Here is a 19,194-nt window from a genome sequence, read left to right on the forward strand (position 1 = left end):
GTTAGGCCCTTATGTGGCGGGAGTATCTAATTCTCCTGCCTCTTTGATAGTTTAGGTATTCTGAAAACCTGATCTCCATGGTGAAGTGTGCCCCAGGGCGTATGGCCGCTCAGCTCGGTACGTGATATCTCGAGCCAAGCTGTCTGCCCTTTCGTTTCCTTCTATTCCGTGTGCCGGAATCCAGATTAATTGATGGGTTGCTGTTTTTCTGAGGTGTACTGCTTCGCGGAGATAGCTAAGGCAGACCTGCAGATTCTACCTTTAGTATAGTTTCTGCATGTCTCTTTTGAGTCCGTTAGGATGACCAATGATTCGTGTTTTCGATAGCCCTCAGCCGCTGCCAGCGCAACAGCGACCTCCTCCGCTTCCGCTATCCTAACGCTACGTGTAGTTGGGCAGGAGTTTAGATTGCCTACGTTATCAACTACCACCGAAGCTGTCTTGCAGTAGCTTTCGCGTCTATTCCATGGATACATGGTTGCATCCGTGAAGACTTTTTTCTAATTTGGCTAAGTACCTCTCCACATATTCTGCCCGCGCCTGTCTCCTCGCCGCGTGGAGATTTGGGTCCATGTTTTTCGGAATGGGATTGACCTGTACGGTTTTACGGATCTCGTCGGGTATATCGGCGGATCGATCGAGATGCCCCTTTCGGTCGCGACCCAACTTTGTAAGGAGCGCTCTTCCTGTAGCCGTGTTTCTCAGTTGTTGCAGCTGTGCTTTGTGTTGTGCTTCTGCCAGCTCCACAAAGGTGTTGCTGATTCCTAGCTGTAGCAGCCTCTCATTCGATGTGTTTCTTGGTAGGTGGAGTGCCGTCCTGTATGCCTTCCTAAGGATTGTCTCTGCCTGTTCAGTTTCGCTTTTGATCATGGGTTGGTATGGCAGCGAGTAGATGACTCTACTGACTATGAGGCTTCGTACTAGTTTTAGCGTTTCTTCTTTTATTCCATGTCTTCGGTTGGAGACTCTGATTATCATTCTGCCTACCTGTTCGGCTGACTTGCCGAGCAGGCAGAATGCTTGGCTGCATTTTCTGCTTGCTTGCAGCCACATCTCCAGGACTCTGATCATGTTTTTCTCCGGGATGTTTTGCCCCTCTAATTTCACTTCGAGCGGCGCGTCGGTGGGATGTCTTCCTATCCTCAATAGTTCGGACTTTGCTGTAGAGCAGGCTAGTCCTCTTTTGTTCACGTATCTTTCAATGCATGTTGCTGCTCGTTGTAGCAGATCTTGTTTTTCCCCCAGGTATCCATGGTTCACCCAGACCGTGATGTCGTCTGCGTACATCGCGTGCTGGATTTCATGGATTCTGCTGAGTCTTCTCGCTAGGCCGATCATCGCCACATTAAAGAGTATGGGCGAGATGACTGAGCCTTGGGGTGTTCCATTGCTTGAGGTGGTGAAGACGTCACTCCTGAGTCCCACCGTGGCTGTTCTGTTGGTCAAGAAGTCTGACATAGTCATGAATTCTTCTCCCGCAGTTGGTGTTTTTAAGCCCCTCCATTATAGCGGCGTGGCTGACGTTGTCAAAGGCACCTTTTATGTCGAGTGCCATGACTACGTTCTCCCCTTTTTTGGGCATTGTTTCCAGGACTTCTTCTTTAAGCTGCAGAAGTACGTCCTGCGTCGAGAGGTTCGCCCTGAAGCCGAACATGGTGTCCGGGTAGAGCCTCTTGTTTTCTAGGCGTCGCTAGATGCGTTTCGTGACGATGCTCTCGTACAGTTTTCCCAGGCAAGAAGTGAGCGAGATTAGTCGGAGGTTCTCGATCTGCAGCTTCTTGCCTGGTTTGGGGATCATGACTACTACGGCATGCTTCCACTCAGCTGGCCCCGCCTTCAGTCGGACGTTGAGCACTACGTCAGAACGTAACGAGGCTGTCAGTGTCGCAAAGTGCCCTCAACAAACCCAGCTGTATTCTTGAAGCCTATAGCACCAACATCGCGGCCTTCCCAGCAGGTCGGGGTAGACATGCTGGACCCATCCCCTATTTTTCTTTCGGAAAAGAAATGAATAGTCGTTGCAACTGACTACCTGACACGATGCGCGGAAACATCAGCTCTGCCTCGCGCCACAGCTCTTGACGTGGCAAAATGTTTCATCCAACAGATCGTTTTGCGTCACGGTGCACCGGAGATCCTAATCACCGACAGGGGTACAGCATTCATGGCTGACCTCCTGCAGCACGTTCAGCACAGAACGTGAGACAAATTGCTCCCATACGTCACCTTCGCATACAATACAGCCGTACAGGAAACAACAAGCCACCGTTCCGTCTCCTTTACGGTCGCGACGTGACCACGATGCTGGACGCCGTGTTACCGCATGTGGACTACATCGACCCGAATGCAGATCTTCACACCTTCCTGCACCTTGCTGAAGAGGCTCGTCAGCTAGCCAGAGTGAAGAGTCTCGAGCAACAATGCCGGGACGCCCTATAACCTTCGACGCCGTGATGCTCGGTACACATCAGGAGACCGTGTGTGGATCTGGTTTCCCCTTCGCCGACGCGGACTTAGCGAACACCTCCCCTTCCGGTATTTTAGAACCTACAAAGTGATCAGGTCAATTGGAGACCTCAATTATGAGGGTGTTCCTGACGGCTTTCAGAAGTTTAGGCGATCCCTGCACCCTGAGGTGGTACACGTTGTCCGTCTCATGCCTTACTACCAGCGATAGCGGTAGAGCTGAACTTTCGCGCGCACATCAAGCTTTCCTTAGTGAGCTTTTCTTTTAAACGCATAGGCTACGCATCGGGACGATGCTCTTTCTTTCAGGGGGGCAATTAAACGGTGCATTCCGCTGACACGCGCCGCCTCAAAAGAAGGAGAAGAAGCGATCTGGGACTTGCTGACGTGTTCTTGCTGGCCGCTGCTGTTTTCTGCATCTTCTGGTGGTTCCGGCTTGTTCATCCTTGGTGAGCCCGATCTACGTTGGGGGGTTTTCGCCAAGGCGTAGTTTAAGACGCAGTTCATGTGAACATGAGAGTGCGTTTTGCTGAGAGATGTCGTTGACCTCCCCAGGTGGAAGGTCGGCAGCTTGGTTTGCCAGCTTGCCAGCCCAAAGCCTGCCACTTGAGTCCTTCCACAAAAATGGCATTGATGCGGTTCCCATGGCTATCGTCCCAATTGGTGAGGGTGTGATCAAAATGAAAACGCCCAAACTAATTCAACAGGAGCTAAGATCATTGACTGCCCAATACCTGCAGATCTCTGAGGTGCGTCCATTTGGCCGTCGAGGAATTGTGTGCAAGTCCTCGGACATCGCTTGTGTTGCAGACCTGTTTAAGTGCAAAAATTTCAGCTCGCTGCCGGTGAAAACATTCATTCCCGAACAGCTTACATGTGTCAAGGGTATCGTAAGAGGTGTCGGCCCAGCATCATTCCCGCAAGAAATTCTACAGGAATTTCAGGATGCAAGCGTTGGGGTCCTTTCAGTCTACCGCTGCTCGCGTGTTGCTACTGAGTCTGTAATAACTTTTGCTGGCTCTTCCTGCCCTGCTGAACTAATAATCTGGCCGATTGCATACCGTGTGGACCCTCTAGAATCCCGCCCTCTTCAATGCACCAACTGTTGGCGGTTCGGGCATAGTGGCAAAGCATGCAAGTCGGAGACCCGCTGCCGTTTATGTGGAAAAGGTCGTTCTGCTGATAACTGCACCTCAGAGCAGCCTCATTGTTGCTTCTGCAGCAACAGTCACTCAGCTGATGATGCCAACTGCGCAAAACGTAGTGATGAGCGTAGCTTGTTGGACATTATCAAAGAGAAGCGGTGCTCAAGAGCCGATGCTTACGCTGTTCTTAACAGGAAAAAAGATTCATATGCTAGTCGTGTGCGCGCTTCTGTTGGGGACATTGAGTCCAACTTCACTGCCTCAATTGTCACCACACTCGAAAAAGCTCTTAATGTGGTTGAGCGAATGCTAAACACTCACTGAGGCGTTGGCTCAGTTTGTTGCAGTTCATTCTGCGTCACCATCAACACCCGTCCTGGCAGCAACGTCTGCATCTGTTTCAGCTTCTGCAGCTAGTGCTAGCCACTCTACATCACCTTCTGATGCTCCCCAGGTCCCACCTAACATCTTTGTTCCTAGCAGTGAATGTCGCTGTGACATCTGCACAACAGATGTCGAAATGTCGTGCCCGACGCAGAAGCGCCGTGCTTCCTCATCACCATCCAATTCTAGTTCTCCACCGATGAAAGCTAAAAAGGGACCACCAAAACTTCATCCCCATGTTGATATCCTTAAAGAGGCGGTGTCGGCCTCTTCAATTGGTCAATAATCATGGCAGGTATCAAAGTGTTACAATGAAATTGCCGTTCCGTATTGTCTTCTCTTCCATATCTCGACATACTTGTTCACAAGCATAAGCCTGATATTGTACTTTTACAAGAAACGTGGTTATCACCGTAAAAAACATTTTCAATGAGAAAGTTTTGAGTTTTCCGGTCAGATCGAAATGTTGGCAGGGGAGGTGGCTTGGTAACCAAGCTATCTAAAAATTTATGTCATCAGGCATCTATCTCTAAGAAAATTGTTCTCCCTGACTGTGAGCTTTTAGCGATCAAAACTTCATTTCCGCATTGCGCTGATATTACAATTGCTATAGTCTATTTTCCTTTAGGTGTACACAGGACAGACTGTTTAAACAGCTTGGTGACTGGCACAAACAGTGCAGTCATCGCAGGAGATTTTAATTCTCACCATAGTGACTGGGGAAGTCGTACTGATTCCTGCGGCCAGCTTCTCTGGCCGTGGCTGTCTGCAAATGCTGTACGCTGCTGCAATTCTAGGGAAATAACCTTTATGCGAGGTGTTGCTCGTTCAGCCATTGAATTAACATTATCAGCAGGTAGGCTAGATGGGACTGATTGGTCGACAGAGGATTCGTGTAATTCTAGTGATCACTTTACTATAAATTTTACTATCCGGTTATCTCCTCTTAAAGCTAGTTGTGTAACCGATAATTTTGTCAACCACAAAATTTATAAAAATCTGATGTCCACCTCACTTGCCTCTATAGTTAATTCAAGCCGGGATGACAGAGCTCGGCAGACGGTCTCATTTTTCCAAATTGCAATAGACCGTTCAATATTCGCTGTGCCCGCAGCAGCCTCTACTAAACAGCCGTCTCCTTGGTGGACAGAAGAATGTGAGAAGGCCTATCGTCGCAGAAAAGCGGCCTGGAAGAGGCTGTCCTGCAACCAGAGTTCGGCTAAGTGGTTAAATTACAAATTCTTCTCTGCATCTTTCAAAAGAACACTTGTAAAAGCCAAGAAGTACAACCAAAATTTAAACACATATCTTTCAAATCCTCGTCATCGGAAAGCCCTGTACAGATTCATGGAACGTACCAAGAGTTCTGTCGTCCCTCTTCTCACTAGTCCAACAGTGTTATCACGACAAAAGGCTCAGGAGAGCCTGGAGTGTATTGCTCAGGGATTGGTGTTACACTTCCAGACGCAGAGAAACGACCCTTTGTGCAACATTTCACCCTCTTCGGATTATACCGAGGTTGACGCATCAGAGCTCCTCTCAGTCCTGGCAATGTTACATCCTGCAGCTCCTGGACCAGATGGTGTCACTTTTGGTATGATTAAAATTTTAGCCCAGGAGTTTACAAGCGCCCTCTTAGATATGGTCAATGCTTCTCTGGAAAATGCATGCATTCCTAGCATTTGAAGACGGGGAAAATTATTTTAATAATGAAAGATGTAGGAAAAGGATACGTCTTAGTTAATATTCGGCCAATTGCACTGACTTCAAATTTAGCCAAATTAATAGAAAGAATAGTGCACAGTCGCCTCACAAAACTTGTTCATGACATCAACGGTCTCAGCTCAGCCCAGATTGGCTTTCGTCGTCGATGCTCTATATGGTCCGCGCATGTGGTTCTAGAGAGCAGAATCCGGCTCTCGCTACGCAGAAGAGAAGTTTCAGCTTTGGTCACTCTTGACGTACCAAAGGCCTATGACAGTGTAGAGCATACTATTTTACTTAACAGACTTGTTCAGTTGCATCCTCCAACCTACATTTATGCGTGGATATCTGAGTTTCTGAAGGACAGATTCTTTTACTGCGCGGAGGGAACCCTATGTTCAAATACATATTATCAATCAAGAGGTGTGCCGCAAGGATCGGTGCTATCTCCTCTGCTTTTTAATATTTTGGTCAGTGGCATCCCCATTCGTCCTGATATAACAGTTTTTGTGTATGCCGATCACATAGTTTTTTTCGCCTCGACCAGGGATATGCACTTCCTTTACCACATTCTTCAGGGATATTTGGATGCTCTTGGAGTATGGTTGGAGGGTATTAATTTATCCCTGAATGTAGACAAATGCGGGGTTTTGGTATTTCCTCCAGACAGGCCTTTGTACATTTCATTAGTCCATCGCTCTCTCCAGATTCCACAAGTGGAATCCGTAATATATCTTGGTGTTACTTATCACCCAGCATTAGATTGGAGCCTTCATATAAAGAACAATGCGTTTAAAGGAGAACGCGCTCTAGGCCGGCTGACAAGAATCGGCAATAAAAAGTTCGGGATGCGCCGCAACACGTTATGGTTACTATACATAGCCTACGTAAAACCTATACTTGAATTTGGTTGCTTTCTGTTCTCTGGTAGCGCAAGCTACAAGATTCAACCCTCAATCTTACTGAAAAGGCGCGCTCTCCGCCTCTGCCTTGGTCTCCCAAAATCAGTTTCAAACGCCCTGCTTTATCTGGAAGCCTGTATCCCTGATCTAACTTTCCGTTTTCAAATACTCCCGGTGCAAACTTTCCTCAGGTCGATGGACCCAGTGACTGATGTCAGTACTCCTATTTTTCTGTCTCAGCCGTTCTTAATCTTTTCTCATCATTGGCCACGTTATCAAATGCCACAAATTATGTTAAGGCAGAACCTTTTAACACCGATTGGTGTTGATCTCAGTTCTTTGCAGTGGGTTGATGACACGCCCGCAGCAGTGGAATTCCATTTCGACCACATCTTCTCATCTCTTGCGAAACGCATGCCAGCAAACATTTTAAACGGTATTCTCTCGGATCACATCGAAAAATACCCCCATCATACGGTGCTTGCTACCGATGCCTCCGTCAACTGCCAAAAAGCTGCGGTTGGCATCTTTTCGCAGGATTTGCCATGGAGCTATTCTGTCCGCATCCCAAATTATATTTCTATATTCTTTGCAGAATTTTTGGCTCTTGCAATGGCCCTTCACAAACTTCTGTGCCATGTGTCTCATGTTATTATTCTCGCTGATTGTTTGTCAGTGTTAGTCTCACTTGGCACTTCACAAGATTTTTTGAGCCGTATCCTGCGATTTTTTGTCCCATGCACTTTGAAGGTGCTTCGTTTTGTCTGGGTTCCTGGTCATGCAGGTATTCATTCAAATGAGGTGGCTGATTACTTAGCAAGGTCAGCTCTTGACGGGTCAGTGACACGTCCCGTCCCGAATTTCAGCCTTCTGGCGATTTCCAGGTTTCAGCGGTTCCTACATATATCAGCCAGGTTACGAGATCCCTTACTAAATACCACTGAATATCAGCACTTAGCATATAATTCGAACGTCCGTTCGTGTAAATCCAGGCTGTGTGAGGTAACAATGACGCGGTTGCGGTGCAGGATTCCAAGTTTGAATTTATATCTATGCAGGTGCGGGTTGACACCGACGAACCTATGTGACGCATGTGGGAAAGTTGAATCTTTAGAGCATTTTCTCCTCTACTGCCCAAAGCTCGCACTTCGGAGAAAGATTTACCTGGAGGTCCCTCTCTCCAGGTTAGGGCTCCCTTTATCTTTGCCAGTATTATTATTGTTTGGTGCGAATGCCAAGGGATTTGCATTGGGTTCTATTTGTGGGTTTCTCCACGATTACATAATTGCAACTGGTTGGTTGATGTGCTAATTCTTTTAAAGTTCTTCGAGCTCTTCTTTTTTCACCAAAATTCTGTCTGTTATTTAACTGTCAAAATTGTTCTCTTGTTTTTATTCATTGATTTTACAAAATTCATGATTGGTGATAGAATTTTATCATCTTCCATGGAAACTTCTTTGTTTATTCATCTACACCTTGGCCAATCCCCCCGCGTGGGTATGTGCCATATACCTGGGGTGAAGAAGAAGAAGAAGAGCTAAGCTCAAGACGTTCGTCGAAGCTAGCCGCTGTCTTTTGTGATCAGTGATCTCCCACATTCACGCGTACCACTTTTACAGTTTATGAATCGATCTTCAACAGCAATTTCAAAGTCCTGAACACTTTTGTGTTTTCTGTCAAGGCTCTGCAATTTCTTTTCAATAATCTGAAGCCCGGCTTGAATTTCAAGAATGCATGCCCGAGCCGATGTTTCGCTCTGCGAAATTTCTGAGATTTTGGACGTTTATCTCTAGGTGGTAATCAGTACATCGAAGATTTTTTTCACTAACAGGGCTGGGATTGGAATCAATGTGTCCAGATGAGTTGAGTGAGTGACATCGAGAAACAGCACACACATAATGCAAATAGCTATGTGGACACGGCAGCACTATTGTACAAGGCTTTCCACTAAGAAAACCATAATTTACATCACCAACCTGCACAGGTAGGAGTACATTTTGTGACACTGTCCAAGCCCTGCCACCGTGTCCACTAATGTTCGAGCTTGCTGGAGCGCATTTCAAACTATTGGCTTTCTATGCGGTGGTGGTGCGATGTCAGCATGCCTGAGAGCAATCGAGCTCGATAGATGAAAATGGGGCTGGAGAGGCACAATAGAACCATTCTTTTGAAAGTGCCCCGCAGAGCCACCGGCCAAAGAAATCCAGAAGCTTTTAGTCTAAAAGAAATTGTCTACCCTGCTTGCCAGGTGTGATCTGGAAGAAGTCCAGGACACAGCAGGAGCCCAGGAGGTCATCTTCAGCGCAGATTGAGGGCCATCTGGTGGGGTCAACAGTACTCATCACTCCCAGTACCGATATTAAAGTTTTATGACTTACTGACTCTTTCATTCTCGAAAACATCGAGGGCATGTCTTGTTCTTTCACTGCACAGTGTTGATAAAATGACATAGCTTGAAATGAACAAACTGCCAGCCCTTTGTGTTCACAACCTGGAGAGACCGCCAACTTGATTGTATCCGACGTAACACGACGACAACTAAGGAAGCTACGATTTTAAATGTGCAGATTGCTTTCCTTGAGAAATAAATATTAATTTGCGCAGAAAATTGAATTCCACTTTGCGAAACACTCAACTTACAGGTTCTTTTTGTTAGTTCTATACGACCGACCAGTTCTTCATTTGCAGTCAAACGACACTTTACTTTCTAAAGCAAAGAAAGTTCTGAAAAAAAAATTGAAACCGATAGCCTAGATGAATATTATCAAATCCTATAAAAAGCAATAAATTTGGTCAATCGCGGAAAGAATGTGAAAACAAATTGTTGATCAGATTGCAAGCATTAGAATAAACCACAAAATGATTCGGTATGCTGTCCGATAGCAAACAAGGCAATGAGAAACCGCATTAGACTTTTGCGAACGGATATTTTAATAAACTTCGCGCCTCCGTAGGAACCTACCTAAAGGAAACGCGAGAGCGTTTTGAGGGTAGGCTGCCTCCTCTCCGCCAACAAAAAAATTGAGAGGAGTTACATAAATGAAGGGGACCCATTATCTCCACCTTAAACAAATCACGCGATAGCGCTAATGGGTTAATATCTATATATGCTGAATTAGTAATCCTCGAATTTACATTTATGGATGGCCGAGAGTACTCCAACTACTTCTGGCGCAAACTTGCAGCGCTTAAGCGATGCGCCGCTGCCCTGCGATGTCAGGTGTTGCCACGTTTTGGGGCTTCTTCGACCCACGTTGCCCATTAAGGAAAGGTTGTTGCCTTTGTGACATCAAGTTTTATCACAACTCCTTGATAGGAAACTGGCTCGTTTTCATTCAAAGAACGGAATTCAGCTCTTTTAAAGTGATTTGGGTTGTTGATGGCTTAAGGTTTTTCTTGTTTTTGTTTGCTGTTTGTATTAATTAGTGATATTCCAATGAATACTTGCTATTGCTAAGATTTTCTGCACAGAGATTAGCCAGGGGTAGCTGTGAGTTCATAACAAACGAAGGAAGGTGAATGTGCTCATATTACATTTTTTTTCACGGGGGATTGTTTTGTTTTTAGGTTATTGGGTGATGGTCATGTTACTCGGTGGCCCCTATATATTTGAGTCCAGATATGTTAAAAAAAACTTGGTAGTCTAGTCTCTTGTAATCGGTGCTTCCCAGTTTTCAGTGTGCGTCTTCGCTTGGCTCGAGGTTTTTCCTGAATGCAATGAATAAACTTAGCCCAAAAAGGTGTTTTAATACAGCACCGTTCATCGTCGGACTCTTGAAGCCAAGGGGGTCCGGACCCCATAAAGTATCTGTTACGGGTCCAATTGAACTAATTTATAGAAATGTGGCGGAGAGCTTGAAGGATGCGTCACTCCCGCCACCGGTTGGCCCGGTATTGCACTGCCTTCGGCATAGGCCTTGCCTTTAGCGCGTCTTTACAATCCTGTCTTTCTACGTCATCTTTCAGCTCTCCTACTATCTGCACGTGGTAGCGATTGTGGCTGGGCTTGAGCCAGTGGGCAGGCCTGTGAATTTCCTTTTCTTTCTTCCTGGCAACAATTTCTCTCTCTCTCTCTTGAAGCCAAGCATGAAGAAATAGTGACTACAGGTGCTCCGTTTTATCCGGTGTTTTAGTGTTGCAGGGCTAATTACAATGACGGTCACCGAGAGTTCAGTTGAAGCCAAGAAGAGGCTTGCGCCCACAGACTAGCCGCAACGGCTTTATTTGAAGCGAACCGATGAAGCTGCGAGGAAAGTACCTCTGAGGACAATCACTAAGGGGTGGGGGCGCAATTGGCAAGTACTCTAAGGTCATGAATGGCAGCTTACGACAATCCCCTAAGAGTAAAGTACACAACAGTTGTCTCTGGCCAGATCTCAATTAAGAGGCAGGAACGTGGAAGCTGATGCTAATGCTTGACTTTAAATTGGAGAGAGCGGATTCAGCTAAGAATTGGAAATTGGTTAGCGTAACTTCAAGAAATAGGAAGAGAGCTGATATATTCAGCAAACCATATTGAGTTATGATAGTATAGTCGAGGTCAAGCTGAAAAAATGGACACAGGTATGAAACGCGACGGTAAGAAATTCGAGGGTCGTTAAGAGTAACAAAATAGATAATAAAATAATGCAAATGCAGTAGGAGGAGGCAGCAAGTCTGGAAAGTGGACGTCAGGAAAGTTAGGCTAGTAGGACGGCCTCAGCTACGTCATAAGATGTATAATTGGAGGCATATGAAAAAAGTCCTTGTTCCAGCATAGGGCTTAGTCTGGCTACAATGAGTGCATATTCTTTAGCTGATCATCGTATATAAAGGATGCCTTTCTTGTTTCCTGAATAATAACTGGTCCACAGGCTAATTTACGGAAGCATGTAGTGTTTTTTCTCAATTTTGTGAACATGAGGGCTTCATATGATTTCGGTTCTTGGTTTACGCCGGGTGTTCTTGCTGTTTCAAATGGGTCTGTGCGTGTAAAAACTAAGGTCATTTGTCTTTATATTATTTTGCACTGTCGAGTTCTGAAGTCATGTTTTAAGATTTCACTTGTTTTACCCAATACCGAGGAGGGAAGAAAAAGTTCTGTGAAATGCTTACAAAATAGCTAAATAAAAAGGAAGGGTAGTTGCACGGAAATGGTGGGGCAAATTTACTGAGCTTGAATCCTCTGCTGGAAATTTGTTAGGTATTTTCCTGGAAGGTTTTTGATGGACACAAAGAACAAATTCGGGTTAGTCTGTTGTCGCTAAGGGCAGTTTTGTCACAAAGGGGCTAGCTTTTATGACAAATGTTTATTATAAACCAAACAGGGCTGAAATGCAGGCGCCGTTAAGGTGTATCCAGGCGGCAGGCCACGAACTGGCCCGCGGACCAGTCACGTGGGGTCGCCCGCGCGTGGCCCGGCCGGGTCTGGCCGGCGACAGCATCCACACGACGGACGAAAACAGCAGACGACAAGGCGGGCCAAGCCTCTGTGATCAGCCTGCAGCAACGCTTGTCTCACGCTTCGACATTACTCGGTGAGAACAAGCGGAATCTATGGCCGCGGCAGAGATTCCGCCAAAACACTCATCGGAAAGCTCGATCGGTACGGGTCAGATTTCTGCCGCGGTGAGGAGGTAGCATTTCCGCTGCGACAAGCATGGCAGCGCGCTTCCAAGCAGGACCGCTCACTTCGAACTGTGCTCATTGTTGTTACTGCCTTTTTCGTTACGTTCACTGAAATAAATGGCGCACCCATTTTTTGCTTGGTCTCGCATCGCCTATAAAAATACGTATGAGTGAAATATTTGCTTAATTTTTTATTTAAAGTGACGATTGTGCCCCTTGCAGGCTTAAGCGGAGCGTACGTTTGTTTACACAAATAGTTACCCGTCCTAACAACTAGCTGGCGCTTCAAGGCTGAGCGTATTCTTCCGTCTGTGTTTGCATACGCTGAACTAAAAGTGGGAAATGTGAGAAATGCCGTAACGTGCTGAAAAATACCTGCGTTTAGCGTACATGAGAGTGCATACGCTTATTTCACGTAGACAGCGTTAGTTGTTCTTTTCTAACCATGCCTGTGTACGTCGTCAGCGCCAACGTTCCGACTAATTTCGCTCTCTCTCGCCGGCGAATGCCCAATTATGATCGAGCCATAAATCTGTACTATGCTAAAAGGTAAAACGTAGCGTCGTCTGACCACGTTGACTTCTTAACAGTGGAAGGAAAACGACTTTCGCTGGTGTCACCTGGGCTGCCGGGAGCACTGAGCCGGGAAAGACCAGTGTGGTGTAGGTGCTGGACTTGATGTGCGCGAGTAGGTTAAAAAGACCGAAAAATACTATCGCATTTCTCGCGCTATCCGGCCCTCGGACCATGCGCGGACCTCGCTGACGGGAAGCGAAACCCCACGTGACCGCTAGTCCGCGGACCGGAACAGGTCAGTGGGCCGTCGTCTGGATGCATCTTTACGAGTGACCTATTTCACATGTAAACTGTCATGAGGTGAAAGCTTCAACTTCACTGACAGATCTCCGGATCAATTTTATGAACGGAATAGTTGACAGCTGTCCATGGGCGAGGCTGTCCGCCACCTCGTTGCCTATGAGCTCGGTGCCTGTGTTGCTGATAGGTGAGGGCACGCATTGCAATCGCAAGGAGATGCCCCTTCTGTGAAAATTATCCTCCATGCATGGAGACCTAAGAGACAAACTATGATTAGGGAATCCGCGCTCTAACCTTTCAAGGGCATATTTTCAGTCCCTCAGGGTTCCAACAGATTGAGTGATCCTGACTGAAGTGCAACGCTCTCGCCCGTTGTGGAGGGCACGACTTCAGTAAAGCGTAGAGACTTGGCAGTATGCAAAGAAGAAACGTTAAAAGATGATACGCTATGTTCTCCCGCCTTATCCACCGAACATCAGAGAAAATTTGGAGATGACAGGCATACTCTGTTTCATGTTCGCGTACGAGAGAACGTATTGACGCCAAAGAAGCACTGCGCTTAGCGTGCATGTCAGGAATGGAGACCATACAGTCGCTGCCCGCATGCGAACCAGGGTGGTTTCAACAGCTTGCTTTGTCTTCGGACGTAAGGCCCAGGGAACTAAGAGTTTTAAGTGCGTAGTAGGCTCGGGGCTCAGATCTCTTTCGGAGCCACTGCAGAAGGTCTCGGCCAGTGACGTCTCTCCGATGCGGCCAGGTTGAAATAGTATCCTTTGCGAACCGATAACGCTAAGGAATTTTGATAGTGACTTATCAAGAATTATATTGTTTGCTGCCACCTGCAGAACTCCAAGGGTACTTTTGTTACGCTCTTTCTGTAAAAAATTTCGGGACTGTCATGCTCTGATACCGAGGGGGAGATTAAAGGCAGTTGGTACGTTATGGTACTAATCGCCAGTGCATCGTGAAGTGTGATCATTGAGGAAGGGTGGTTTCACCATTTCTCACTTGCGAATCATTTTCAGACTCGGAGAGACGAGACGCTTTCTCATGTGTGCTTCAATTTCTTTCCGTTGCAGTACCGGAAGTTAGCGTATGATCCTAATCCGGGATATTCTTAATGTCACAGGAAAGGCTCCTTCGCATCTTTTGCGGTCGAAGATGTAGATCAGCATTGGCCTCCTATCTCTATGTTTCGTTTTGCTTTTCATGTAATGAAGATCATGAAAGAGTCTCGCATAAATTAGCGGTTCAGAACCTTTTCTTCTCACAGGTATATAATTTGATCTCGACACCATCCGCAAGAAGGGCTCCAGAGTAATTTAGACCACCTGGAGCTCTTCACTGCTAAAATAATAAAATACAAGGTTTAGATTTGGAGTCCTCCCAGATGCCCCAGATATGCGGTGATCGCTTCAGGATGTTGAACACACACGTCGGTTTTAGGAACAATATGGTGTTTTTGCCGAAAGGTCACTACGAAAAGAAGCTCGCTCAACGAATTTTCTGTTTTCATGTTTCACTAAAACCCCACTTCTCAATTGCTTTACGAACCGTAAGCGGACCGTTCGCCAAATTCAAGGCACGTGATGCACCTGGGTACCGCTTGAAGTCCACTCGCATAGAGGACGTATGAGGCAGCTGACATGAATAAAGTCAATACGTATACAATCACGTTCTTTTATTTTCGCTGAATGGCGTAAATGATGTTGAAAAGGGCTGTACAGAAGTTTCGAAATGATATCTTGACAATGCTGAAGCCTCTCAGTCTTCAGTGACAGATAGTCACGGCGCGAGGGCGCGCGAGTGTGCCTGATTATTCTTCTTTCCCAATTCGTCTCTTTTAATGGGCACTTTTATCAGTGGACTTTGTGTTGCGTTGCGTAACTGCGAAGTAGTGCGTGCTTTCCTGGCGCATCTCTGTCGGTTTGATTCCGCGTGTCAACTTTGGATCTCAGATTGAATTCTGTTATAAAAACTTTCGGCAAAAATCTTTCTTTGTGTGAAAGTCTTGTCACGTTTTCCGCGCCACAGATCTCTTCTTTTCGTGACTTCTCTTCTCGTTCTTGGTTATAACATACAGGTCATCAATTTAGCGCGTGAAGCAGAAGGTAACCACGCACATGAAAATGCTGCCCAGACTGCCACCTTATCTTGCCCAATGCACGTATTTCACGGAGCTCAATTTTTCAAGCGGCTCAAAGATGCTGTTCTCTGTGTATGCTCTTCAGCTGCACACACGTGCCCCAAACAGACGCAGAACGGCACTACATGGTTATTAGTGTGTCGATGCCCTTATCGCGATTTGAAGGATCGAGGTTATACAAAGGGGGTTTGGCACAAATTCCGAGCTCTCGCTGACAAGTGTCTGGCTTAAATTTCGCTAAGGCTTCTCCCACTTCGCGGGCTTCCTCCTGGTTCTGTGCTGGCTTCACATGTCGCCATCATGCCATGCCCACTTCCAAGCCTAGAATTGCGTCTATGGCGTGCTCTTACGCGGTGTAGCGGAACAAACGCTCCCGCTTAGCAAAAGAGATTATAAGAATCAAACCTTTTTCTACCTTGTTGTTAGTCTTGCTATTTTTTACTTGCCTTCCGTGGACTCTGCAGCTGCCCGCACCTCAATCTAAGAACAATTTTTGGTCTTTCGCGGAATTAAGATAACGTACCTGACCTCATGTTGTTATTCCTGCCCCATACGTTCCGCTGATAACTTTCTCGCTGTCACTGCTTTTATTGCGTGTGTGTTGTTTCATTGTTACACATTCGCGTGGGAGCAATTTTCAATTTACACAAAGGGGACGTTCGTAGGATAAGGCCTTCAATGTCTACGCTTTCTTTTCTTCGTTTATTCACACTGTAGCCCAGGAGTGCTTTGTCGTCTGTATCTAGTTCTGTATCGAAAGCTCCGCTTCTCGCATTCAATCCTTGCAAATGATGTTACGACGCAGATATGAGATTGAAACGACTTCAGTTAATAAAAATACGAAAGGTTATTTTGGGACGCCTCCACGAGAATGCTTGCAATCCGCCAGGACGGTTCGACTCTTGGAAGTGAACGAAGACGTGCCTATAGAGAATGCACAGATGTCTAAGAAACGTATCTTCGAGACATGTACTAAAGCGTGCATGAATTATTTAATGATGAGCGTGCAAATACAGATATCTCATTTAAGCGAGTAGCGAAGTACGTTTCCGGTGAAGCTGCTTCGTGCACGGTGTGCAGTGGTAGCTCCATCATAAAGAACTCTCTGAATTGGCAAAACGCAATGTACTGCAACGGTCCAAGCAACTAATCAGGTACTGTCGAGCCGAACTACAGCACAAAATTTTCTTGTTCTGCTGCATGGAGCGCGCCTTTCGGATCGTTCTTTTCTGGATAAAGCAGACTTATTTGGACAAGTCTGCGAGTTACCTCAAAATCTATTTTTTTCATAAGAAACAGTATATGACAGGTTTTTCAGAGAAGCCGTCGACTATTTTTTTAAAAATAGGCTATTTGAAATAAAGAGAATTTTTTTCCGGCATAGCAATAGCAGCGCCAAAAATCACAGGCTTCTGGCCATAGACAGAAAACAAACAGTTCGTGGTAAACTCTGGCAGCCTTTCACATAAAAAAGCCGGTTCAAACTCTGTCTGTGGCACATCTGTTTATCTCTGTGAGGTTGAGAAAAAATTCTATTCAAGCCTGCTAATATAAGACTTTTTGTACTTTCTTGTTGCCTTGCACACGTGCGCGTGCGCGAAGGTTCCGGAAGGATGTATATTTCGATCGCTTTCACCTCATTAAATGAGCAGTTATGAGTAAGCGCCCTTGCATACTTTTTTCCTGTGTGTTGTACGTCTTGACGCAAGAATTGTTTCATTATATCTGCGAACAAGTAGAACAGCAGCGAAACCTTTAAATGTATTTTTTTGTAAACTGTGTTACATGGAAGCGAAGTTTTCTCAAATTTCTGCCTGAAACAAGTCTCAATTTTAACCTATGTATTAAACAGTCTCTAGGCCCAGACAGTCTAAACTAAGTCTTTTCTCTTGCACAGCGCAACGCTGCTCTATTCCCGCTTACCAAACACAATGGAGTAGCGGCGTGCGCTGACGCGGTGTTGCGGAAATAACGCTCCCGCGTAGGTCGATGAATTGTAAGGAACAAACATTTTTTCGATGTTCTTGTTACTCTTCCTCTCCTTTTTTATGTGCCCTTCCTCGACTCTGCTGCTCTCCGCACCTCGATGTAAGATTGATTTTCTGTCTTGCGTGCAATTGAGGTTACGTTCCTGAGCTCGTGTTGTTTTTCTCGCCATATACGTTCCGCTACCAAGGCACCTTCCCTAATTCTTTTGTGCACGACGTTTGCACAAGGCTCCTGCTCCACATAGATATAGTACTCGCATCACGTCTTTTCGCCAAGGGTTATTCTTCGGGGGTCAATGTTTATGAGTTTCTGTTGTGAACTGATTTAGATTTCGCATATCTGCATTCCGCATAAAATCGGACACCTATCAGCGTTGTTCTAATAAAAGTGGCGCGCACTGCAACACCCTTCTATATTAATGCGAGAGCGTTAGAGCAAAATATTCGGGGAAAATACTTGCGTGCTGTAGCCCTATTAAGGATTGGTCTTGAGGTTCTTGACACAATACGATGAGCTAGAGAATGACAATGATTACGATAAAGGTTAAATTGCGACTTTCAAATTATACCATGCCTTGAAGGTTGTTACGACATATAAGGATGCAAAGTAGTTTATATACGCCGGAAAGGAAATATGGGTAATTGGTCATAGAGGCTACACATAGAGTATTTTGACTCAATCGTGTGAATTTTTTAAAGGGAGACTTGGTGTGTCTTGGGCTATATGTTAAAAGGACACTGAGGAGAAACTGAAGTTGGCTTGTATCCATAGAATAGCAGCCCCTGATCAAAAAACGCCACTCTTCCTGAAAACAAAGCTCTTGCAATGTAGAAAATAGCAAGAACCAAAATACAGGGATCGCCGCCAAAGGCCAATCTCGCAAGTACAAGCGTTATGACTTCTTAGGACACGATGCGCCACCTTGGAGGAATTTTCTTTACTTCATGAACCGCACGAATCTATGAGGCTTGCAAAAGAGGGTTGCGCACCGCACCGCACCGCTAGCCGTCAGAAATCACGGATTCTGCGTTTATGTCAAGATTTACGTCACTCCGTTTTGTGACGTCATAAGTGTTGCCGTGCCGTCATAAAGTTCCCTGAGTTTGAATCAGAGAGGCGGAAAAAACTTTTTCAACTTCGAATCCAAATTTCTTTGAAATAAATGCATCTTTCGCGCTTGGACAAGCGGCAACAAAGCCATGAAATGCCGAACTATCAGATTTTGGTAACAAAAAAATTGATAGAGTTCTAAGTGTTCCTTTAAGTGGCCCAGTATGCCTACGTATGAATGCTAAAGAGTCTGTGCAATTAGAAAGAGGTACTAATTAACAAAGAAGTTCAAAATAATCATCAACCTTACAACGTCATACTTTTGAGGCGGAGCTTCAATGTCATAATTTTTACCTCTACGGACTCGAATGAGTTTGCTGTCGATTCACAATGGAATGAAAATAAAAATAAAAACATTACTGGCCAGCGCGTACCGCCTAATCCAAAATGCTCTCGATATGCTGTGGAGTGCGCTTGTGTCTGACCAGACTTTGCTCTGTGATGCCATTCCCTCCCCTCTATGCTATTCAGCGTTTCGGTACCTCCACACCTGTTAAACTCCTAAAGGAAGATGTTTACACGCAGTGAACAGCAGACTTGGAGTCGAAGCTTTATTATGGATATTGTTGTAGCTTTAATTTGAATGATGGCCCGTATGGGGGCGCCGGCAGCGTGCAGACTGGTGAATGGCGACACCAAGGGTTAAAAAGCATCCGCAGGGGAATGATGGTGAACAGTTTATCACCACGGACCCGAGCACCCGCTCGTAGCCGTGCGTGGCATCGCCGTGTCCGGGGAAAATGGGCTCTTTGTGGTTAAACCGATGCCGAGCGTTTGGAAACTAATAACCCACGGTGGAGGCAACACACCACTTTGACCCCAGCTTCCTGTAGACGGCACCTCCGGCCTGACGAGACCGGGGGAAATCGGCTGTCGCCTTTTCCTATCCTCCCCTCTATCTTTTGTTTTCCTATCTTCTTTCTCA

General features: G+C 45.9%; 1 protein-coding gene across 1 annotated transcript in view; it reads right to left on the minus strand.

The window, feature by feature from the left end:
* Nucleotides 1-1,690: 1,690 nt before the first annotated feature.
* LOC144103435 (uncharacterized) overlaps nucleotides 1,691-19,194 on the minus strand; it is a 76,785-nt gene continuing 59,281 nt past the window's right edge. Inside the window, exon 4 of the mRNA XM_077636153.1 lies at nucleotides 1,691-1,854. Within this exon, the coding sequence (XP_077492279.1) occupies nucleotides 1,691-1,854 (164 nt within the window). The remainder of the gene's footprint in view (nucleotides 1,855-19,194) is intronic.

The sequence above is a fragment of the Amblyomma americanum genome, chromosome 9, assembly GCF_052857255.1.
Source record: "Amblyomma americanum isolate KBUSLIRL-KWMA chromosome 9, ASM5285725v1, whole genome shotgun sequence".
Taxonomy (NCBI): Eukaryota; Metazoa; Arthropoda; class Arachnida; order Ixodida; family Ixodidae; genus Amblyomma; species Amblyomma americanum.